Source organism: Hydra vulgaris, chromosome 03 (genome assembly GCF_038396675.1).
Source record: "Hydra vulgaris chromosome 03, alternate assembly HydraT2T_AEP".
Lineage (NCBI taxonomy): Eukaryota > Metazoa > Cnidaria > Hydrozoa > Anthoathecata > Hydridae > Hydra > Hydra vulgaris.
Genome location: NC_088922.1, coordinates 5,284,854 through 5,310,597, shown reverse-complemented (window position 1 = coordinate 5,310,597; position 25,744 = coordinate 5,284,854). Strand labels below are relative to the sequence as shown.

General features: G+C 30.6%; 1 protein-coding gene and 1 long non-coding RNA gene across 2 annotated transcripts; one reads left to right on the top strand and one right to left on the bottom strand.

The window, feature by feature from the left end:
- Positions 1-1,048: 1,048 nt before the first annotated feature.
- Positions 1,049-8,364, bottom strand: LOC136077892 (uncharacterized). Its single transcript, XR_010637351.1, has 5 exons — positions 8,231-8,364; positions 2,596-2,694; positions 1,790-1,947; positions 1,422-1,484; positions 1,049-1,336 (listed from the first exon to the last, which is right to left on the bottom strand). It is a non-coding gene; the product is annotated as an uncharacterized LOC136077892 (long non-coding RNA).
- Positions 8,365-19,574: 11,210 nt separating this feature from the next.
- LOC136078408 (uncharacterized) lies at positions 19,575-23,231 on the top strand. The gene is made up of 5 exons (XM_065794180.1): positions 19,575-19,734; positions 20,822-20,837; positions 20,943-20,972; positions 21,593-21,837; positions 22,345-23,231. The coding sequence occupies exons 1-5, from the start codon at positions 19,575-19,577 to the stop codon at positions 23,229-23,231; spliced, it is 1,338 nt and encodes a 445-aa protein (XP_065650252.1).
- The last annotated feature ends 2,513 nt before the right edge of the window (positions 23,232-25,744 follow it).

The following is a 25,744-nucleotide window of genomic DNA, read 5'->3' as shown; positions in this document are numbered from 1 at the left end:
TTTTGTTTTCCTTACAATTTAAAGTCAAAAATGGAGAATAATTTATTAAATGAACAAGTAAAAGCTCAATTTGAAATAAATAAAGAAGGAGGAAAATGTAAAATGTGCAAAAAATTTTACAAAGGCAAATTAAGTAAAATCAAAGATCACCTTCTTCGAAAACACAAAGAAAAAGCCGACGAAATTGAATTAGTTGAAGCTACCCCAGCTACAAGGCATCGAAATGACGATAAAATTCAATTAATTAAATAAATCAAGCTAGAAGTTGATGTAAATCAATTAATTAGAGAAATGATTCGATTAATGATGCGCCGTAACTTGTCTTTAGCATCAGCTAATGAAATCGGACAAATGTCTTTAGTAAAAAACGCACTCAAAAAATTCAATATTTTTATAAATCGTCACAGCATGAAACGCTACATTCAACATGCATGTGAAAATATTTTTTCGCTAATAAGAGAGGAAACTGAAAATGTTCTTATGTCGTTGATGTTTGATATTGCGTCGCGATATGGAAGAAACGTGTTTGGAGTTAGTTGCAGATATATCAAGGACGGGGAAATAGTTGACAGAACCTTAGGCATAATTACTCAAGAAGGTCGATAGTTTGACGAAATTTTGGCTGCTCAATTGGAAAATGTGATTGGAAAAATTGGAAAATGCGCTAAAGATATCTACCCCAGTAGGCACAGCGACGTGACAAAAACGTGAATTTCACGTTATTTAGGCACGTGACAATTAGGTGACTTTTTGGTCCCCATGAAATGACCAATTCACGTTATTTATGGACGTGTTTTTCACGTTACTTTTGGCACGTGATATTTAGGTGACTTTTTGGTCCCCATGAAATGACCAATTCACGTGATTTATGGACGCGTTTTTCACGTTACTTTTGGCACGTAATATTTAGGTGACTTTTTGGTCCCCATAAACTGTCCAAAAGACGTGCTTTTTACGTTAATTTTGGCACGTAATATTTAAGCAATAATTATGCTTTATAATTACAATTATAAGTGTTTGGATTCGTGTAAAGAAAAAAAACTCATCGTCGAGGAAATATTTAATACGTATAAATACATGGTTTTATTAGTCAGTATATTAGTTCTTGACATAAAAATTTTTAATTTGTAATAAAAGCTGCATTTTTGTTAAAATATCCTCCTTATATCCAAAGTAATAAGTACGAAGTCGTAGATCTGCAACTTACGAAGAGCACGCTTCAAACTTATATATCTATTCTCCCATAAAAGCACGCTTCAAACATAATCTAACAAATCAGTCGATATTTTCTTCTATAAGAGCACGCATCAAACTTTATCTAATGAATCAGATTTAGCTGAAAAGAAACGAATAAAATCTTAAATAATAATATGATTATTTAATAATTATCTTAAATCACAAACTTTTAAAACAAATCTTACTTTGAGAGTTGCCAACTACTTTTGGCAACAAGATTTTCTAGGGTGTTATTTGTTTTCTTTTATCTAAATCATTAAATAATTTTAAGAAAACAATACTACATACAATGTAAAAAAATAAAAGTTATTTGCCTTCTAATTTTATACTCTGATTGCTAAAAAAGTAAATAAGTATTTAATAAAAAAAGATGTAACAAAAAAGTCGACAGATGATTAAAAAAAAAGAAGTACATAATAAAAAATACAAGTTTAAAAAAATATTTTTTATCTATATATATCTATATCTGATATCTATCTATAGATTTATCTATATTTATATCTATATAAAGTTAATTACTGATGGGCGTGATTAGAAAAAGACCTGTACTCACCTTATGTGATAACATCTGTGTACTATGTGATAACATGATAATTTGTTTTTTTTGTTTTCCATTTTCTTATATTTGCATCTGTTTCTGCATTAACTTGTTCATACATTAACTCACTAGATGCAAAGGTGACAGCCCACAAAGTTGTTTAAATGAGTAATCTACAAAGTTTTGAACAGCATTAAATGTCATTTTAGAATGCACACAAAAATTAAAACAATTTATAAAAATGTAATAGTTATCACATAACCACAAAGCATTATAGTGGGGATTTTATATCATGATTTTCCTTATCCATGGTCAGATTTTCACCTTGAGGCTCCTTTTGCTGTGGAAACATTCACCACGACTAAGGAGCCTCATCTACCCCTAATTATATACAATATATTAAGTATAAAACTAAAAATATGTATAATAAAGTATTGTCAAATTAGGTCACCAATAAATACAGAGTGCTGAAAATTCAACTCAGAATCAAGTTGCATTCTCCAACAAGATATGAATTAAATCAAATTCTTACTACAGAGTGTGATCACAAAAGAAGACAAAGAGAGGGAAAAGTGAAATTTCTCAAACTTTAAAAGTTAAAAGGTTATTGGGTTTTACTACAGAATGATATTCCTAGGCAATAACATAACAATACCATTGGGTCTTCCTAGTTAATATTATTTTATGCAGAACTTATCATTTGTCATATAGCTTAATAAATTTAATATTAAATAAGTTATAACTTATTTATTATCAAATTAATTACATTGACAAATTTGACAGTCTAAAATAGTATACAATATGGTAGAAAAAAAGTATACCTTGTAGTAGGGTTTGATCTTTTGCGTGTTGCAATATGAGAATTATCTGCCATAACGTTACACAATTTTGAACTAAGCTTTATAATATATTTATTAAACCTAAATTGATAAAACTTGGTTATAAGATAATATGTTTGGATAAAATATTATATATGTGACATTTTATTTTTGTCAAAAATGCATTGCGACATTATAAGATATCTTACGCCCTACTTTTTAAATTAATTATTATAAAATTACAATGCAAAATAATTACATTATTATAAAAGTAAAATAAAAAGTAATTACAATAATGAATATATAAACTACATATTTCATGTAATCATTATATCTAAAATATCCGGAAAAAATTTACGGAAAATATCCAGAAAAAATTCAGAATATTTCCCCCCTCATTTTTCCCTTAATTTTGCATTCAGCCAAGTCTTTTCTCAATTTTTTAAAAACTTTTCTTAATTTTTGTATGAATGATGACTAAAATAACATAAAAACAAATAGATGAATAATATATACTAGTTATATGTTGTAATAAAAGTTGTATGTATGGAAAACTTTTCGGATATTTGGAAAAAGATAAATTTCAGAAAAATATCTGGTATTCTGGGAATATCCTGAATAAGGTTATCCCTGAAACTAAATTATAAAAAAATAGTAAATAAAGAATATCTTTCCAAGTTTCTAATTACAGGTTTTTATTATGAATAAAAAAAGTTCCAAAATACACAATATTTTGGCAACGTAACATTCACGTTTTAACCAAGTAAAATTGTCACCTGGACAAGGTCACCTAAAATATACATGATTGAAACATGAAGAAGGAAACGGGGTAAGAGCAGGCATCAAACTTTATCTAATAAATAAGTCTATCTAATATATTTTATCTAATATAATTTATCTAATATAAGTCTAATATATTTTCTCTAATATTCTAATATCTCTAATTATCTAATATATTTTATCTAATATAAGTCTATCTAATATAATTTATCTAATAAATAATTTGTTGTCAGATCAGGTTATCCTGCTACTGGTAACATGTAACCCAGTACAATCTGCTTCATGTCCTGCTGCCTTGTAGGATACGCCTTTTTAGGCAAAGGCTAGGAGATGCCAACTCCGATTTAAAACACCCCTTGCCTTGGGGCTCTTGGTTGAGTAAAGGCTAGAGATGGTGTCTCGATAAAAATACTCATCTTGGGCAGATGTTAAATGCACCCAGCTACTGTCTTGTAGAAGGCCTCCTAGGCAAAGACTTAAGGGGTAAACAGATTCTATCTGTTGACCAGCCTCGCACCCCTTCTTCATCTATTAGGCTGGCGCAGATGTATTTTTAATACATTGTTTCCAGTTTAGGATGTTGAATGCTGGATCTTCTTGACTCAATGCATGGGTTTGCTTGTGTCACTGTTTTTATGACTAGGCAACTCATTCTATTATCTCCTTATGAGGGTACAGCTCTAAAACTCAGTTTTATGGTTCTGAGGCTGGCTGGTAGTCAGGTTTCCCGAACTCTGTGGTAGCTCTCAGAGAGGCTGATTCCATCAACAGCTGAAAAATATCAAAGTATTAACAGTGCCATGTTGCGCATGGATGGTGTCCCTGTTTGTACTTTTGGTGTGCATTGCGGAGGCCACATTTGGAGCCCTTTGTTACGGCTTAGGGTTTATTAGTAGTAATGAGGCAATTGCTTGGGCTATTAAACAGTGTTCTGAGTACTATCTATGCTTTGAGTCAAGTTCTTCAATCTAATTTAAAAATGAATAAAGTACCAAAAACTATAAAACACAAAAAACCATCATCATCACCAAGTTCTCTAAACCTATCATTCACTAATATTCGTGGTCTTCGAAGTAACTTTTCTTCTGTTGAGTCTTATCTCTTGCAAAGTTCACCAGACCTACTTGCTCTTTGTGAGACTAATTTGAGTTCGGCTGTCTCATCTTGTGATCTTAGTGTTGATGGTTATCTTCCTCTGATTCGTAAAGACTCCAATAGTCACATGCTTGGCCTGGGCATTTACATTCGTAAGAATTCACCTGTTTGTCGTGAAACTAGGTTTGAATCCACAGACTATTCTTTCATGTGCTTTCGTTTAGCACCACTTCACTCTATTGCCTTTCTCTTTGTTCTATATCGATCTCCTTCATCTCAAGACTGTACTCTTTTTGATGTTATTTCTGATCATATTGACCAAGCCCTCTCTCTTTATCCATCAGCTAATATAGTTGTTGTCGGTGACTTTAATGCTCACCACTCTGAATGGCTTGGTTCTAGTGTCAGTGACTCTGCAGGCATTAAAGCCCACAACTTTTGCCTTTCTCAATCCCTAACTCAAATAGTCAACTTTCCAACTCGCTTTCCTGACAACCCTAATCATTTACCTTCTCTACTCGACTTATGTCTTGTTTCTGATCCTAGTCAGTGCTCAGTTTCTCCACATTCACCCTTAGGAGCTTCTGATCACAGTTTGATCTCTTTAAAACTAATATCTCATTCTTCTTCATCACCTGAATACCCCTACTATCGAACCTCTTACAACTACAGTAAAGCTGACTGGGATTCTTTCCGTGATTTTTTGTGATGGCCCTTGGGTAGAAATCTTTCAACTTCCTGTCGACAAATGTGCTTCTTATATAACTTCGTGGATTTAGGCTGGCATGGAATCTTTTATTCCCTCTCGACGATTCCAGGTCAAGCCTCACTCTCCTCCATGGTTTTCCTCACACTGTGCTGCTGCGATTGCCAATCGAAACCGTTACTTCCATATTTATCAGCAAAACAATTCTCCAGAAAACAGACGTCTGTTTATTACTGCTAGAAACAACTGTAAAAAGGTTTTGTCTAACGCCAAAACCCGCTATTCTCAGGTCATGAAATCTCGTATCTCATCTCAAAAATTAGGCTCTCGTGACTTCTGGAGAATCTTTAATAATATCAATAATAAGGGCAAATCTATAATTCCACCTCTCTTGTATGGTTCAGACTTTGTCACCTCACCTAAAGACAAAGCCGAACTGTTTGCTAAAAACTTTTCATCAATATCATCTCTTGATTCCACTAATTGCGTTCTACCTGATATTGCCAACAAACAGGTTGATTCATTGCTTGACATTCATATCACTTCAGCATCTGTATCTAAAGTGATTTCCTGTCTAGACTCTTCTACAGCTTGTGGCCCAGACAACATACCTGTTATTGTCTTGCAGAAGTGTTCTCCAGAGCTGTCGTCTATACTCTCAAAACTATTCAACAAGTGCTTATCAGAGTCTTGTTTTCCAGCCTGCTGGAAAGCCGCATCTGTTATCCCTATCTTCAAAAATTCTGGGGAGCGATCTGATTCGTCTAACTACCATCCCATAAGTCTTCTTCCTATCATAAGCAAGGTTTTTGAATCTTTAATTAACAAACACTTAATTTCTCATCTTGAATCTAATAACTTACTTTCTGACCATCAATATGGATTTCGATCTTCTCGTTCTACAGCTGAATTGCTGACAGTAATAACTGACAGGTTTTATCGTGCATTAGATGAAGGTGGAGAGGTTAAGGCCATCGCTCTTGACATTTCAAAAGCGTTTGATAAAGTTTGGCATGCTGGTCTTCTCCATAAGCTTTCTTCTTATGGTGTATCCGGCAACATCTTTAAGATCATTGAATCCTTCCTTTCCAATCGTAGCATAAAAGTTGTCCTTGATGGACAACACTCTTCTTCTTATTCTGTAACTTCAGGGGTTCCTCAAGGTTCTATCCTTGGCCCTATACTCTTTTTAATTTACATTAACGATCTTCCAGATATTCTCACATCTAAGGTGGCATTGTTTGCTGATGATACTACCATTTATTCTTGTCGTGATAAGAAACCAACACCCTCTGATTGCCTGGAGGGGGCATTTGAGCTTGAAAAGGATCTCACTTCTGCTACAGCATGGGGCTCACAGTGGCTGGTGAACTTTAATTCAGATAAAACTCAATTTTTTTCAGCCAATCGTTATCGCAATAATTTAGATCTTCCTATATTTATGATGTACTCGAGGTGATGTACTCGATGAGTCACCTACTCTTCATCTTCTAGGATTAACTCTTACTTCCAATCTTTCTTGGAAACCATATATCAAATCGGTTGCAAAATTAGCATCTGCTAAGGTTGCATTTCTTTATCGAGCTCGCCACTTTCTTACTCTGGATTCTATTCTCTACCTCTATAAATCTCAAATCCGGCCTTGTATGGAATACTGTTGCCATATCTGGGGCGGATCTTCTAATGATGCCCTTTCTCTTTTAGACAAGGTGCAAAATCGCATCGTAAACATAGTTGGACCTGCTCTTGCAGCCAACCTTCAACCATTATCACATCGTCGTAATGTTGCTTCTCTTTCTCTTTTCTACAAATACTATAATGGGCACTGCTCGAAAGAGCTAACGTCTCTTGTGCCATCTACTAAAATTCATTCTCGTGTTACTCGTCATTCAATTAAGTGTCATCCTTTTCTGTGACTGTTCCTAAGTGCTCCAAAAACGCGTCTAGTTTTTTTCCTCGAACATCAGCTCTTTGGAATTCGCTTCCTTCATCTTGCTTTCCTGATTCATATAATTTGCAATCTTTTAAATCGCCCGTCAATCGTTATCTTGCTCTACAATCTTCATCTTTTTTCTTACAGTAACTTCCAACTTTAATTAGTGGCTGCTTGCAGCCTTGTTGGAAGCGAAGATGTTTAAAAAAAAAAAAAAAAAAGTCGATATTTTCTCCAATAATAGCTCACAACACCAAATTTAGCTCAAAAGAAACAAATAAAAACTTAAATAATAATATGAATATTAAATAATCATCTTAAATCACAAATTTTTAACACAAATCTTACATGGTGAGTCACCAACTGTTTTGGCAACAAGATTTTCTGGTGTTGCTATTTCTTTGATCTAAATCATTAAACAATTTTTGAAAAAGCAATGCTATACTTGAGAGAAACTTGCTTTACATATTGGAAGGTCGTCAACATTGAAAGATAAGTAAAATGCAGTTTTAAATACAATAGCATCATAATTATCTTTTTGTGGGGAAAACATCGAACAAATCCGCATTAATAGCCTGTTTTATATTGTACATAATAACAATAGTAATAAAAGTCATATAATATATATAGTAATAATTTCGCATAACTCGAATATATATATTAACCATATAATATTTAAATAATATAAAAAAAGGAAATAAGTATTAACATTTTTTAACAAGTAAAGCACGAGATCAAGATGTCATATATTATAAAAAGATTAAGTATTTAATAATAATATATACATATATCAATAATAAATAACATAACACATTTATTTATTGATATTATCTTGGGTAAATTCTTTAACCTTGTTGATAAAAACCAAATAAAGAAAGAAAATCTATTTTGGGTTTTTATCTAAACGACTCTTGAGTAATAATGTATGCAGAAGTTCTAGAGACATTATTATTGCTCAAGAATCAAGAATAAGTTCTGCTAGAACTTATAATTTGTCCATGTAGTTTACTTAATTTAATATTAAATTCGTTATAACATAACTTATTTCGTACTAAATTAAGTAAGCAAAATGGACAAATTCGCCAGTCTAAAATATTATATCATAAAGTAGAAAAAAAGCATACCTTGTATTTGAGTTTAATCTTATTTGTGTGGCAAATAGGGACGGCAAATAGGGTACTGATTTATTTAACTTAATTTGATATAATTTAAATATTAGATATTACAACTTAAAGTATATTGTTCTTTTTAGTTCTGTTTTAAATGCATTGCGTTAAAAGATATTATATAGACCAATTTTTTTTTTTTTTAATTGAGATAATACTACAATAAAAATTAATTATATTATTATAGAAGTAAATAATTATAACTAATATAATGAATACAAAAACTATACTATAAAAAAATAATTAATATAATAAAAAATATTGTTCACATTTCTTATGCCAGTTTTTTTGAGAATAAAAAAAGTTCCGAAAGACGAGATATTTTGGCACGTAACTTTCACGTGACTTTCACGTAAAATAGTAACCTGGACGAAGTCACCTAAAATACACGTGATTGAAACGTGAATAAAACGTTGCGTGCCTACTGGGACACAACTTGCACAGATCAGGGAAAGAATATGATGAAGGCTTCAAATATTCTCCAAAATGCACAAGATCAAATGAAAGTAATCCTTGAAATTTATGGTGACGAATTTATAGATTTCGAAGACGAAGAAATTGATATTCGCGCTTTAGAGAATGAAGAAGGGAATTATAGTGAAGCCCACACTGTTTGCGTTGAAAAATCAGTAGGATTGTTCTGTTCAGCCATGTTTTGTGGCGCACATGTGTGTCAGCTAGCTGCCAAGGACGTAACGTCAATGTTTGAAGATGCATTGAATAATATAAGAAAGGTTGCTATTGAATCCAAAAAAGTAGCATATATTCAAACATATAAAAATCTAAAAAAGCCTCGTATAGACATTGCACCTCGTTGGGATTCCACTTTTTTAATGATAAAAGATTTTCATACCAACGCAGAATCATATCAAAAGATAAGACACGACAAGTTAAAGTTAAATGATGCATCATGGAGCTTAATAGATGAATATTTCAACGCATTTTTACCAATACATTCGGCCATGATGGATTTTCAATCACCAAAGTTATCAATGAGTGAATTCTACGTTCGATGGATTCAAATGAAAATAGAAATCGAGGACATTCCAGCAGGTGATTTGGGATTAAAATTGTTACTGACCAACGTAATTAATACACGAGAACAAGTTTTTTTAAATGTGAAGCATTTATTGCTGCTTTAGTTCTGGATCCTAGATTTTGCTTTACATCAGGTCATCAACTGCTGAATACATAACTGTTGAATAGAGGAATCATACAGTTGATCAAAATCCATCAAAAACTTTGCACCCGACAAGAACAGTCAAATTCTTCATTAACAGAAGAATCCATACAATTAAATGCGTCATATTCATCAAATACTTCTGAAGAGATGATTCCGATGAACTCAGAAGATGTTGAAGCTGAAAAAGTACGCCGTTTCATTGAATATACTGGAGGAGGAACAAGGCAAGGTATTGTTAATGCATCTTCAGAATCAGATGAAGATATTCGTCAACTAATTTTAAAATGGGCTCTTAATGAAGCGCGAGTGACATTAGACGCTGAATTCAACATTCTTGCTTACTGGAAGAAAAATCAAAAAACAAAATGGGATCGGTTCTATGAAATTTCGCAAGTAGTTTACGGTGCAGCGTTCTCCAGCGTAAAAGTTGAACGTGATTTCTCTGGATTCGCTTTGGTTTATAGCCATCTACGTACTTGCATTTCAAATGATTTCTTAAACTCTATCATGGTGGTAAAAAACAATCTGGATTTAATTGATAAAATAAAATTCGTTTAAAAAACTTGTTTACTTATTAAAAAAACAATTCTCATTTTTTTTTAGTCAAACAACTGTTTTTTTACAAGATCTCTCAATTTGCAATAGAATCTTTTGAGATTTCATTTTTCATTATGAAAACTTTTGAGGAATTGTCAATTGAACCTGTCATTTTGAAAAGGACACAAGTCCAAAACTTTTAAGAATTAGTTAATAAATTTAAATTAAAAATTTCTGTATGATTTATATTTTTTTATAAAAAATAAAAGTTACATAAGTTATATATGTTCTTGATTTATCTACTTTTATGTTTAATTTCTTTAGTAGTGTAGAAATTATTTTAATAAAAACCATGTTTTGTTAATTTTTAATAGTTAAAATAAATGGACTTGTGCCCTTTTCAAAATGACAGGTGCAATTATTTTATTGTTAAATAAATCATAACGACTCTTGAGTAATAATGTATGCAGAAGTTCTAGAGACATTATTATTGCTCAAGAATCAAGAATAAGTTCTGCTAGAACTTATAATTTGTCCATGTAGTTTACTTAATTTAATATTAAATTCGTTATAACATAACTTATTTCGTACTAAATTAAGTAAGCAAAATGGACAAATTCGCCAGTCTAAAATATTATATCATAAAGTAGAAAAAAAGCATACCTTGTATTTGAGTTTAATCTTATTTGTGTGGCAAATAGGGACGGCAAATAGGGTACTGATTTATTTAACTTAATTTGATATAATTTAAATATTAGATATTACAACTTAAAGTATATTGTTCTTTTTAGTTCTGTTTTAAATGCATTGCGTTAAAAGATATTATATAGACCAATTTTTTTTTTTTTTAATTGAGATAATACTACAATAAAAATTAATTATATTATTATAGAAGTAAATAATTATAACTAATATAATGAATACAAAAACTATACTATAAAAAAATAATTAATATAATAAAAAATATTGTTCACATTTCTTATGCCAGTTTTTTTGAGAATAAAAAAAGTTCCGAAAGACGAGATATTTTGGCACGTAACTTTCACGTGACTTTCACGTAAAATAGTAACCTGGACGAAGTCACCTAAAATACACGTGATTGAAACGTGAATAAAACGTTGCGTGCCTACTGGGACACAACTTGCACAGATCAGGGAAAGAATATGATGAAGGCTTCAAATATTCTCCAAAATGCACAAGATCAAATGAAAGTAATCCTTGAAATTTATGGTGACGAATTTATAGATTTCGAAGACGAAGAAATTGATATTCGCGCTTTAGAGAATGAAGAAGGGAATTATAGTGAAGCCCACACTGTTTGCGTTGAAAAATCAGTAGGATTGTTCTGTTCAGCCATGTTTTGTGGCGCACATGTGTGTCAGCTAGCTGCCAAGGACGTAACGTCAATGTTTGAAGATGCATTGAATAATATAAGAAAGGTTGCTATTGAATCCAAAAAAGTAGCATATATTCAAACATATAAAAATCTAAAAAAGCCTCGTATAGACATTGCACCTCGTTGGGATTCCACTTTTTTAATGATAAAAGATTTTCATACCAACGCAGAATCATATCAAAAGATAAGACACGACAAGTTAAAGTTAAATGATGCATCATGGAGCTTAATAGATGAATATTTCAACGCATTTTTACCAATACATTCGGCCATGATGGATTTTCAATCACCAAAGTTATCAATGAGTGAATTCTACGTTCGATGGATTCAAATGAAAATAGAAATCGAGGACATTCCAGCAGGTGATTTGGGATTAAAATTGTTACTGACCAACGTAATTAATACACGAGAACAAGTTTTTTTAAATGTGAAGCATTTATTGCTGCTTTAGTTCTGGATCCTAGATTTTGCTTTACATCAGGTCATCAACTGCTGAATACATAACTGTTGAATAGAGGAATCATACAGTTGATCAAAATCCATCAAAAACTTTGCACCCGACAAGAACAGTCAAATTCTTCATTAACAGAAGAATCCATACAATTAAATGCGTCATATTCATCAAATACTTCTGAAGAGATGATTCCGATGAACTCAGAAGATGTTGAAGCTGAAAAAGTACGCCGTTTCATTGAATATACTGGAGGAGGAACAAGGCAAGGTATTGTTAATGCATCTTCAGAATCAGATGAAGATATTCGTCAACTAATTTTAAAATGGGCTCTTAATGAAGCGCGAGTGACATTAGACGCTGAATTCAACATTCTTGCTTACTGGAAGAAAAATCAAAAAACAAAATGGGATCGGTTCTATGAAATTTCGCAAGTAGTTTACGGTGCAGCGTTCTCCAGCGTAAAAGTTGAACGTGATTTCTCTGGATTCGCTTTGGTTTATAGCCATCTACGTACTTGCATTTCAAATGATTTCTTAAACTCTATCATGGTGGTAAAAAACAATCTGGATTTAATTGATAAAATAAAATTCGTTTAAAAAACTTGTTTACTTATTAAAAAAACAATTCTCATTTTTTTTTAGTCAAACAACTGTTTTTTTACAAGATCTCTCAATTTGCAATAGAATCTTTTGAGATTTCATTTTTCATTATGAAAACTTTTGAGGAATTGTCAATTGAACCTGTCATTTTGAAAAGGACACAAGTCCAAAACTTTTAAGAATTAGTTAATAAATTTAAATTAAAAATTTCTGTATGATTTATATTTTTTTATAAAAAATAAAAGTTACATAAGTTATATATGTTCTTGATTTATCTACTTTTATGTTTAATTTCTTTAGTAGTGTAGAAATTATTTTAATAAAAACCATGTTTTGTTAATTTTTAATAGTTAAAATAAATGGACTTGTGCCCTTTTCAAAATGACAGGTGCAATTATTTTATTGTTAAATAAATCATAACGACTCTTGAGTAATAATGTATGCAGAAGTTCTAGAGACATTATTATTGCTCAAGAATCAAGAATAAGTTCTGCTAGAACTTATAATTTGTCCATGTAGTTTACTTAATTTAATATTAAATTCGTTATAACATAACTTATTTCGTACTAAATTAAGTAAGCAAAATGGACAAATTCGCCAGTCTAAAATATTATATCATAAAGTAGAAAAAAAGCATACCTTGTATTTGAGTTTAATCTTATTTGTGTGGCAAATAGGGACGGCAAATAGGGTACTGATTTATTTAACTTAATTTGATATAATTTAAATATTAGATATTACAACTTAAAGTATATTGTTCTTTTTAGTTCTGTTTTAAATGCATTGCGTTAAAAGATATTATATAGACCAATTTTTTTTTTTTTTAATTGAGATAATACTACAATAAAAATTAATTATATTATTATAGAAGTAAATAATTATAACTAATATAATGAATACAAAAACTATACTATAAAAAAATAATTAATATAATAAAAAATATTGTTCACATTTCTTATGCCAGTTTTTTTGAGAATAAAAAAAGTTCCGAAAGACGAGATATTTTGGCACGTAACTTTCACGTGACTTTCACGTAAAATAGTAACCTGGACGAAGTCACCTAAAATACACGTGATTGAAACGTGAATAAAACGTTGCGTGCCTACTGGGACACAACTTGCACAGATCAGGGAAAGAATATGATGAAGGCTTCAAATATTCTCCAAAATGCACAAGATCAAATGAAAGTAATCCTTGAAATTTATGGTGACGAATTTATAGATTTCGAAGACGAAGAAATTGATATTCGCGCTTTAGAGAATGAAGAAGGGAATTATAGTGAAGCCCACACTGTTTGCGTTGAAAAATCAGTAGGATTGTTCTGTTCAGCCATGTTTTGTGGCGCACATGTGTGTCAGCTAGCTGCCAAGGACGTAACGTCAATGTTTGAAGATGCATTGAATAATATAAGAAAGGTTGCTATTGAATCCAAAAAAGTAGCATATATTCAAACATATAAAAATCTAAAAAAGCCTCGTATAGACATTGCACCTCGTTGGGATTCCACTTTTTTAATGATAAAAGATTTTCATACCAACGCAGAATCATATCAAAAGATAAGACACGACAAGTTAAAGTTAAATGATGCATCATGGAGCTTAATAGATGAATATTTCAACGCATTTTTACCAATACATTCGGCCATGATGGATTTTCAATCACCAAAGTTATCAATGAGTGAATTCTACGTTCGATGGATTCAAATGAAAATAGAAATCGAGGACATTCCAGCAGGTGATTTGGGATTAAAATTGTTACTGACCAACGTAATTAATACACGAGAACAAGTTTTTTTAAATGTGAAGCATTTATTGCTGCTTTAGTTCTGGATCCTAGATTTTGCTTTACATCAGGTCATCAACTGCTGAATACATAACTGTTGAATAGAGGAATCATACAGTTGATCAAAATCCATCAAAAACTTTGCACCCGACAAGAACAGTCAAATTCTTCATTAACAGAAGAATCCATACAATTAAATGCGTCATATTCATCAAATACTTCTGAAGAGATGATTCCGATGAACTCAGAAGATGTTGAAGCTGAAAAAGTACGCCGTTTCATTGAATATACTGGAGGAGGAACAAGGCAAGGTATTGTTAATGCATCTTCAGAATCAGATGAAGATATTCGTCAACTAATTTTAAAATGGGCTCTTAATGAAGCGCGAGTGACATTAGACGCTGAATTCAACATTCTTGCTTACTGGAAGAAAAATCAAAAAACAAAATGGGATCGGTTCTATGAAATTTCGCAAGTAGTTTACGGTGCAGCGTTCTCCAGCGTAAAAGTTGAACGTGATTTCTCTGGATTCGCTTTGGTTTATAGCCATCTACGTACTTGCATTTCAAATGATTTCTTAAACTCTATCATGGTGGTAAAAAACAATCTGGATTTAATTGATAAAATAAAATTCGTTTAAAAAACTTGTTTACTTATTAAAAAAACAATTCTCATTTTTTTTTAGTCAAACAACTGTTTTTTTACAAGATCTCTCAATTTGCAATAGAATCTTTTGAGATTTCATTTTTCATTATGAAAACTTTTGAGGAATTGTCAATTGAACCTGTCATTTTGAAAAGGACACAAGTCCAAAACTTTTAAGAATTAGTTAATAAATTTAAATTAAAAATTTCTGTATGATTTATATTTTTTTATAAAAAATAAAAGTTACATAAGTTATATATGTTCTTGATTTATCTACTTTTATGTTTAATTTCTTTAGTAGTGTAGAAATTATTTTAATAAAAACCATGTTTTGTTAATTTTTAATAGTTAAAATAAATGGACTTGTGCCCTTTTCAAAATGACAGGTGCAATTATTTTATTGTTAAATAAATCATAACTATTATAACTATGTATTATAAAAATGCTATTCGAAATTAGTTATAAATTACTACCGGTTAGTCTTCTTAATATGAATTTAATGAGCTGAATATCATTTTTGCGAAATATTTCAAATTCTTCAGCTTAAAGGAATTTAATTTGGCGCAAAGTTTTTGAAATTATGTGACCCGTTTTTTTCATAGAATCTTTTGAATTCAATTTTTCAAAATAAAATCTTTTTCAGGATCAACTATTAATTAAAAATAACTGAATCAGTGTTTTTTTATTATTATTTTAATCAAAAAAATAATTTTAAGTTAATTTTTTTATTTTTTTTATTTACACTTTGCCGATAAAAAAAAGTTTACAGTCGTAACTTATAAAAAAATAATTACATGACCGGGGCTAGAAGATGACACATTTAGTCTTAACATTAGGCCCAAAAAAATGCGTCATTACTAGACAAAATATAGTTTGACAATAAAATATAGTTTCAATGTATATATCTCTGATATATATTATAAAAGAAAATTTAAATATATCGCATATCGTTTAAAATTTATAGTTTTTCAAAAAATAAGATATAACAATTGCTTTGTAAAATAAAAGAAACAAAATTTATTAAAATATTAAATGACAAAAATAAACATTTAAGAATTGGTTTGAAAAATAAGAAGATATGATTTTATATAAAAACATTTTATTGGTAGAGCATTTTATAGTTTAACTTATTTAATTATATTTATAATCTTTTTTATTGCCAATTAAGTAAAAGCAAATAAACAGTATAAAACAGTAGATGCTAATATTCTTTTCGCTGCTGCATTTTAGAGAAGCCTCTCAGAAGCCAGATGACAGATTGAATAGATTCCATTTTATCTTCTGTTGGTAAAAGATCTGTCAACTCACAACCTCTAGAAACAGTAGGGTTCGGATTCTTTAAAGAATGCATCGCCAGAAGAAAATCCACCACAGACTTTATTTGATGAAGGTCAGAGTTCTATCTTGTGGGGCATCTCTGCATTAACTTCGAGCTTCTTGGTAATATTGTTGCCAGTACGTTGTTTGGGGAATTAGGATATTTCCACCAAGAAGCGCTTTAACTGGAACTATGAATCTATATAGTGGAGTGTAAGGCTCAAGAAAGACAAACTGGTGTGATCAGTGGCCTTTACATCCACACGTCAGATGTAAAGGCCACACCATCAAGATTTGACTTGCCTGTATTGAAAATATTTTTTACTTGTTCCTTGATGAATTTAAAAAGGAGAGGAATGTATTTTGTAGACATATACTTTGCTGTAATGGCTCTGAATTGACCGTTGGTTACAGTTTTCATCATCTGGGTGAATGCGTCAGTTTCTACAATAGAAAATGGTCGACTGTCCTGAATAACCCTAATAATAATGTGAACAACAGTTTTTATTTGATTGATGTCAGTGGCTTCCCATTCTGGTTTGGTAGCCTGTTTTCTACCTTGCGGTGTCTGTGTGTTGGAAGTGCCACAAGTTCCACTTGATCCAGGCTGTGGGGATACTGGTGTATCTTTTTGTGTCTGTGGACATCTCCTCTTTCTTCGTCTTTCTTGTGTTTGTTCAAAATCTGAGTCTTCAAAGGCAAGCTCATCAAAAATGTCTGGTGTTGTTGATTTTTGCTTGTCTTTCCTTTCTTATTGTTTATATATATTCAAGTGAAGTTATTGATTAAGTATATTTTGCCACATGCCTTAGATTTTGCCTTATTTTCATCCACATTGTTGAAGAATTTCCAAATATTAAATATTACAGAAAAAGAAACGAATCGGATTAAGTTTGCCAGATAGGATAAGACAAATATTTCGGATTATTTACTAAATCTAAAATCCATAAAACGGATCAGATTATTAATACAGATTCCTTTTCGGATGAAAAATTCGAAAACACGAATTAAACTACATTTTCGGTTTACGGACTTTTTATTGAAATATTTGCCTCTATTTGCTTAATATTTGCCTTCATAAAACGTGATTGATGCATGGAAACAGTTTCAGAAAAAGAACTAATAAATTAAAAGTTATTTGAAAATTTTCCTCAATATTCTTCTTGACAATAAATAATATTTTAGAAGCATGCATAAAGTTTTTAATAAAAGAACTAATTATTAGCCTAAATTGTTAAAATGAACGTAACAATTTTTCAAACTAGTTTTTATCTCTATTTCTATTTTTATTTCTTTTTAGAAATGCATGTCAACTCACCAATCGCGTAAAATCCACTTTGGCAGTGGGTGGTTTAAGTACATTTGTTCACAAATCTATAAACTTTGTTTTGCGTAATGATCTTAAGGTGGAAGTACCCCTTAAATTAAGTAAAAATTGAAAACAAATTTTTTGTTTGTTTTGGAAACAAAACTTAATGAAAAACACAATGAAATAAAGAGATATTGTAAACAATGTCAGGAAAGTAGAGTAATTCCAATTTTTTGAACCTTACTCATGAAGTTTAACCATAGCAACGCACATAGCAACGATAAGGCTTCTGCTTATCTGCTTATTTCAGAGGCTCACATAAAGTATAAATCTGCTTATAATAAAGGCTTTTTTCCACTTTTTTTTTACTTTAATTATCTACTTTGCTTAAATTAAATTTGACTCGATTGCCTCTAATTATTTCAGTTTTTAAACATTCTTAAAATGCAAATATTTACTTTGTTTTGAGTTGTTAAGTGTAATAAGAACATATTTTATCAAATTGTAAAAAAAATTAGTCTTAATTATGGGAAGAAAAGATAGAGTCAAGCAAACAACTAGAGTTACTGGAAAGAAAAGAGTTTTTTGTGGTAATCAACACACTTTATTATCACCAACATCAATGACAAACTAAAAAAAATATTCAGACATTGATACTAGTTCTTCAAAATCAGCCAACAAGATTGAATATATCAAAAAATGATATTCCAAATAAAAATGATGAAAAAATAAATGGTTATAGAGTAATTGATGTTGAAATTTTAAACACTATGCTTGAATCTTTATGTTGTCCACAGTGTATTAACGACAATAGCTTGGTATTGAAAGAAAACTTTGTGAAAAAAAAAGGATATGCTTCGAATTTAATATGTTGCTGCAGTGTTATAGAAAAGATTTCTATACATCTAAAGTTTATAACCGCACTCATGATATTAATCTACGTATTGTATATAGCATGAGATCAATTGGGCAAGGGTATTCAGGACTTGAAAAAATTTCTGCATTAATGAACCTCCCAAGTTCGATGAGTAAAAAAAATTACACTGGTTCTGTAAAGGTTATTACTGATGCTGTTACTACAGTTGCTAAAGAAACAATGCTTCAGGCTGCAAAAGAAATAAAATGTAATAGCAACAACATTGTTGATACTGGAGCATCAACTGATGGAACTTGGCAAAGTAGAGGATACAGTTCACTGAACAGAGTTGTGACAACATTGTCGATGGATAGAAAAGTGTTAGATGTTGAGCCAATGAGTAGACAGCAATAGTAGCCAATGTCAACTACGCAAAGATATAAAGTCTAAGAATTCAGAGAGCTACAAAAATTGGTACAAATCTCATAGTTGTAGCCTAAATTGTATTGGCTCACCAGGAAGTATGGAAACTGGTGCCAAACGCATATTTAGTAGATCTGTCAAAGAATACGGATTGCAGTATATTAAGTTTTATGGAGATGGTGACAGTAAAAGTTATCCAGCTGTGAAATTTACTTATCCTGGTGTTGAAGCTGAAAAGTAAGAATGTGTTGGGCATGTTCAGAAACGAATTGCGACACGTCTAAGAACATTTAAAAAAACATGAAAATCCTTTGTGGCCGTGGAAAGTTAACAAACAGTCTTATTGATAATCTTCAGAATTATTATAGGGTTGGGGTAAGAAGTAATAAAAACAATCTACAAAGCATGAAGAAATCCATTCATGCAATATTTTTTCATGTTACCTCATCAAAGGAAAATAACTGGCACACTCACTGTCCAATTGGTGAAAACAGTTGGTGCAGATATCATAAAAAAAAAGCAACTATTAAATCAATGTACAAACCAGGTGAAGGACTTCCACTATCAATTATAAAATATTTAAAACCAATATATGCAGATTTAAGTGAGAAGTCTTTGTTACGTAAATGTTTGCATGGGCAGACACAAAATCAAAACAAAAGTCTAAATGCAATGATTTGGGATCGAATCCAAAAAACAAAGTATGTCAGCCTAACACAGTTAAAATATGAAACATTTGATGCTGTAGCAAAGTTTAATATTAGGAGAAAAAGTTCTCTTTAAATTTATAAACAGTTAAACATGACTCCTGGTAAATATACATTAAGTTTGTGCGATAATCAAAATCGAAAACGTATTTATTTAGCTGGATATAAAAATCTAAAGTCATCCAAGAAGCGGCGAAAGGTTCTACCAGGGTTGTCAAAAGAATCAAAGGACAAATATGAAAACTTTGAAGGAAGTAAGTATGCCCCTGGGTCACTGAAACTTTATTTTAAACATAATTTAGTTCTATTTTATACTTTTTGTGAAATTTTAATTTTTTTTTTCTGTTTTTGCGTTTTTCTCAAAACAAGGTTTTTAAATGCCCCGGCTGTGATAACTTTGGAACCGCTTGGTGTTTAATGATGAAATTTTCAGTAATTGTCTTATTTTATACCTTCTGTTATTTGAACCTCCAATTTTATGAAATACTTGACAGAACACGTTCTACGCCTATTTCAGTTGCCTAATTTTGACCAAAATTCATTAAACGACAACATATTTGCCCCCTGAAGAACTAACTATCATATTTTTCATAAAATTTTAGGTTCAGATCACAGTTCAAAGTATTAGTTAAAGGGAATTGCGGTATGACAGTTTGAATATATGTAGTTCTTCGGATAAGTTAGCCGGGGCATTAACTGTTTTTTGGTTATTTTTTCAATATTTTCTTGGTTACCATGGCAACAATGCACAATTTATAAAAATTTCTATTCTGAAATATAAAATTTTGACATTATATATTGTTTAAGATCAATTTTACTGTTTGAACATGAGTTTTAACATTTTTGGGGTACTTCAACCTTAATGTTAACGAAATAGATTGCGAATCGTTATGCATTAAAATAAACAATAAAGCGACCAAAAATATTATTATCAATTCTATTTATAGTAAACCAGCTGATAACTTAAAATTATTTCAAACTTATTTGAAAAAATTTTCAAGCAAAATTTACATTTCAAAGAAACACGTGTACTTAACTGGTGATTATTATTTAAACTTGTTAAATCATGCTTCAAATGTAAATGTTCAATGTTTTTTAAATACGCTTATTGAGCACGATATAATTCCCACAATAAATAAATCAACGAGAATAACTAAGACCTCGTCGACGTTACTAGATAATATATTCACTAACAATTTTCATAATTGCTTCTTAGAATCTTGTATTACATTCTCAAGACGCGAACAATGCGTATAAATTATTTTTGGCACAGTTTTGTAAACACTATGATTTGGCATTTCCAGTAAAAAAAAAATTATAATTGCTAATTCACTTTTAAAGCCATGGATGACCGAAGGTTTGTATAAATCATCTAAGAGAAAACAAAAACTTTAAGGAAAGTATTTAAAACATAAAACATATAAAAAATAATTGAATTACAAAAAATATAAAAACATCTTAGAGTTGACTTAGAGTTGAAGGTTTCAAAAAAGTAAGAACTTTAATTCTGGTAAACCTGCTTCTCTTATGATTGAAGTTGATTCGCTATCTATCAAATACGACGTTATAGCATCGGCTAAACAATCGGCATCGGGCAATTTAAAGATATATTTATACGCCCTGACCGCACAGCAGCAGAACAAAGTGAGTTCAATAAATTAAACTCAGAAAGAAAAGCGGCTAATTCTGACCTTGACAAACTTGGAAAACTTGACAAGCCCTTTAGATTTGTCATCCGCAGCGATAAATTGATGTCTCACAGGAAGTTGAAATCAATGGACGTAAAAAGCATACTTTCATCAAATGGAGAGATGCACAAGCAGCCAGAATTACAAAAACACAATGAATCAAAATGTTTAACTGCAAATACTTATTTAAATGCATTAAATACAAAAATAAAATCTACTAAATCTAACCCTAAAAATACATTTTAAAAATGTTTTTATACAAACGCAATTTCTCTTAACCCTGATAAAATGAACAAATTATCTGCACTCTGTGAAATAAATAATATGATTTAATCTTTATTTCTGAGACATGGTTTACTGAAATATCTGCTTCTCAATTGAAAAATTACTCACTAGTAAAGAAAAATTGAATTGGTTACGGTAGTGGTGTTGCTATCTTCATCAAGCGTGATCTTGTCGTGAATGAAGTATTTGATCGTCATCTAAGAGAGATGTTAAACAGCAGCAACTCCGAGCAATTATGGTGTGAAATTAAAATCGGTAACACAATTGTTTTTATTGGTCGTGTCTATAGACCGCCTTTATCGCATATAAATGATATAAATAAAACAATCATGTTGGCTAAGCAAGCTGTTGATAGAAAAGCGTATAGTTGTATGTTACTTGAAGGTGATTTCAACTTTCCGGATATCAAATAGCACGATGATGACAGGATCGAATTACTAAACGGTCAAAATAGTGTGGCAAGTGTTTTTCTTAATTTGGCTAATCATAACCTAGAACAATTAGTTGATTTCTCAACATTCAAAGCATCTAATGGTAAAGCAAAAAAAAATTTTAATTTAATTATTACAGACTCTTCAACGAGAATAATCAAGTTATCTAGCTCTCTGCCGTTAGGTAATTTGTCGTTGGGATTATGTCGACCTTTCTAAAAATGAGACTACTTTCTCAAACAAAAAATATGACTTTAGTAAAGGTGACTATATAAATTTTGGTGAAAAGATTATGGAAACTAATTGGACGCAATTATTTGAAAACAAAAACACTTATGAGTGCTTTGAACTTTTCTACAATAAATATGATTAACTCAGCAAGCAATTTATTCCGTTAAAAAAAGTCCTTTATACTCGTAATGCGCCGTGGATGAGTAAGGAAGTACTAGCTATGATATAGCAAAAAAGCAACTGGGCAATTACTTATCTGCGACTAACTGGCGATTAGCGACACTGATTCGTAAATATAGGAAACTAAGAAACAAAGTGCCGAAAGCATGTAAACGTCGTGTTCAAGTTTATGAAGCACAACTAGCATCAGATAAAAGTAATCCTAAAAGAGTGAACGCTTATTCTAAGACGCAACAGAATGTTCATGCATCTATTAGTGCTGATGTATTAGTATCTGATGCAAAAGGTGAAACGTTAACAGTGGGAATACATTTGGCAAACAGAACTAACGAACACTTCAAATCAGTTTTTGTTGATGATAGTAAAAGTAGTCATTTACCTATTTTTGAGAGAAGGCATGATCGAGAGGACTTAGGCAATATAATTATTAATTTTGAAGCGACGCTAGCTCATTTGAAAGGTTTGAAACCGAATAAATCTATTGGTGCTGATAATATTATTCCAAAGGTACTTAAAGAACGCGCAGCTCAAATGATTTACCCTCTTACTTTACTTTACAATAAAGCACTGTCCGAAGGCTCAACACCTACAGCTTGGAAACAGTCACACTTCACACCGTTGTTTAAAAAAGGAAGTCGTCTTAATGCCGCTAATTATAGACCAGTGTCTACCACATCAGTTCCATGTAAAGTAATGGAAAAGATTATCAGCGAAAAGATAACTAAATATCTTGAAAAAACACGCTGCATCTTACATAATCAGCATGGGTTTATGTCCAAAAAAGGATGCACATCTTACTCATTGGAGAGTGTCGACTACATCACAAAACCGTTAAGTAAAATAAATTTTGTCGATATTGCATTTTTGAAATTCGTGAAAGCGTTTGATAAAGTTTCTCACCGTAGACAACTTCATAAATTAAAAGCCTTTTATTAAGTTCACTAAATTCATAAAAATTATTTTCATTAAACTACTTACACATTAAATTCTTCACACATTAATTATATACTAAATTATTTACAAATTAAATTAATTACTTATTAAATTCATAAAAAAAAGGGATTAATGGCAATGTTTTTAAATGGATTGAGTTCATTTTTAATTAGTAGAAAACAGCGAACTGTTTTAGGAGAACATTCTAGCGACTGGACCAATGTTCTAAGCGGAGTTCCTCAAGGGTCTGTACTTGGTTCAACAATATTTATCATTTATATAAACGACTTAACGGATAAGATAAAATTAGTTCATTAAATCTATACTGACGACACTAAACTGTTACAAGAAATAAGACCTGAGTTTCACGATACTGATTGCCTGATCCTTCAACACAACTTGATTCAACAGCTTAAGCTCAAAAACGATTTTGAGATTATAAATTGGCATAATCCACCTGTTTGCAGATCATTTTCCAACGTTCTAATGCGTGAATTCATATATAATAATGCTCGTCACAATTTTTTTTACAAATCTTATTGTCAATGATTGAAAATAGGCTCCGTCAGTTAACGCATTTAAGAATAGAATTGACAAGTATTTTTTTTCTTCAGCTGCAAACAGTACATCTTTTGCTAAAGATGAACTGCACGTTTATGCATTAATTCGTGCTTTAGCAGCTACAAATATTGGCTTTTTAGATACTATTTATTATAGACGTAAACTTTAATTAAATAAAAGCAATTTTTTTTTCTCTTTTTCTCAATTTTGATATCAACTTACTTGCTATGAAATAGCAAATGCTTTTTTTTTACTTAAAGTTTATATTTCACAAGCCGTAAATTTTTGTATATTTTGTTGGTTTTGTTTGTTTATTTTTTAGTTATTTGTCATTTTATCTAAAAAGATTTATTTAAATATATTACTATTACTATTACTAAGTTTGAAAAAACAAAGAAACACGAAAAAAAAATTCTTATGCCAGGTTGTTGGAAAAACACGCGGAAACACACAAAAAACGTGGAATGTGACAAAGCAGATGATCGGTAAAAATAAATGTCCAAAAAACGATTTGCCACAAAAACTCTTAGTTGACGTGGAAATTATTTACAATAAAGAAGCCATAATTAAAAAGTTTAACAAATATTTTTTTGATATTGGTCTATCGTTAGCTGGTAAAGTTCCAAAATTTACCTCAAACTTTGAATCTTAAACGAAATCAACCAATAAATCTATGAAAGAGGTAAAATTAAACATAAGTGAGTTGCGAAATGCCTTTAACTATTAGAAAAATAATAAATGCGACGGCATAGTTGAAATTAGCGTGAATGTTGTTAAAGCAGTGTTTGATATTATTGAACCGTCACTGTTTTACATTTTTAACCTTTCATTAAAATGCAGAATTGTTAATTAAAGTTAAATTGATTCGTAAAAATTTTTTGGATTAATAATCCAAACATAGAAAAGAATCCCAAAAATAAAAATCTGCTAGCAGTTCGTAAAAATATTTCGGATTAATAATCCAGACAGCAAAAAGAATCCGCAAAAAAAAAAATTCACTATAAGTTCGTAAATTAATTTTCGGATTATGGTTTGTAAAATATTTAACGATCGGACTGTTTAATCCGCAAATTAAGTCAGATTGACTTTTTGAAACAATAACGATACCTGTGATTTACAATTTTTGTAATATGGTAATACAAAAACAATAAATTTTGTATTGAAATTATATTGTATTGAAATTCATCTTTAGATGAGTAATCTGAAAATGAAGAGAAAATTGTTGCAAAATAAAAGTTCACATGTTCAGATGATATACTGTATAATTACCCAAGTCAATGGTTCCCTGATTCCATAATGCTGTAACTTTTTACTAATTAGCGGTTATTTATAATAATAAAGATAAATTATTTAGCGGTTATTTTATAATAATAAACATCAACTTTTTTCATTTTCTTTACGTAGTTAATCAATTCGTTTAGACGTCATCATCCCGTGAAATATTTCCATATCAGTTCAGACAAAATTTTAAAAAAATAAAAAATTTCACTTCACATTTTAAACAATTATCTAATTACAAACATATATTCAATTAGATATTTGTGTGACTTTGAATGGAATAAATTATTATTTAAACATTTATCAAAATAAATAAAAAAATTATATGTAAATGGTCGCTAAAAATGGGTGCCACGAGCGCCCCTGAATTTAATATTTGTTAAGTATACGTAGAATATATACTTCTTTGGCATTCCTGGCTTTACTTCACTTTTCAAAACAAATGAAATTATGTACGCTAAAAACGATTTTCACGTGCCCGCTAAATTTTCTAGTGCCCAAATAATAATAAATGCGTGTAAAAATGAATCTAAATACTTTAAAATATAATAACTATTGGACTTTGAAATAGTAATACAATATTTATTATAAATACACCACAATATTTATTATAACTATTTTTCATCAAAACAAGCAATTAGTAATTCTAATTGTTTTACATCACAGCAATACAATAA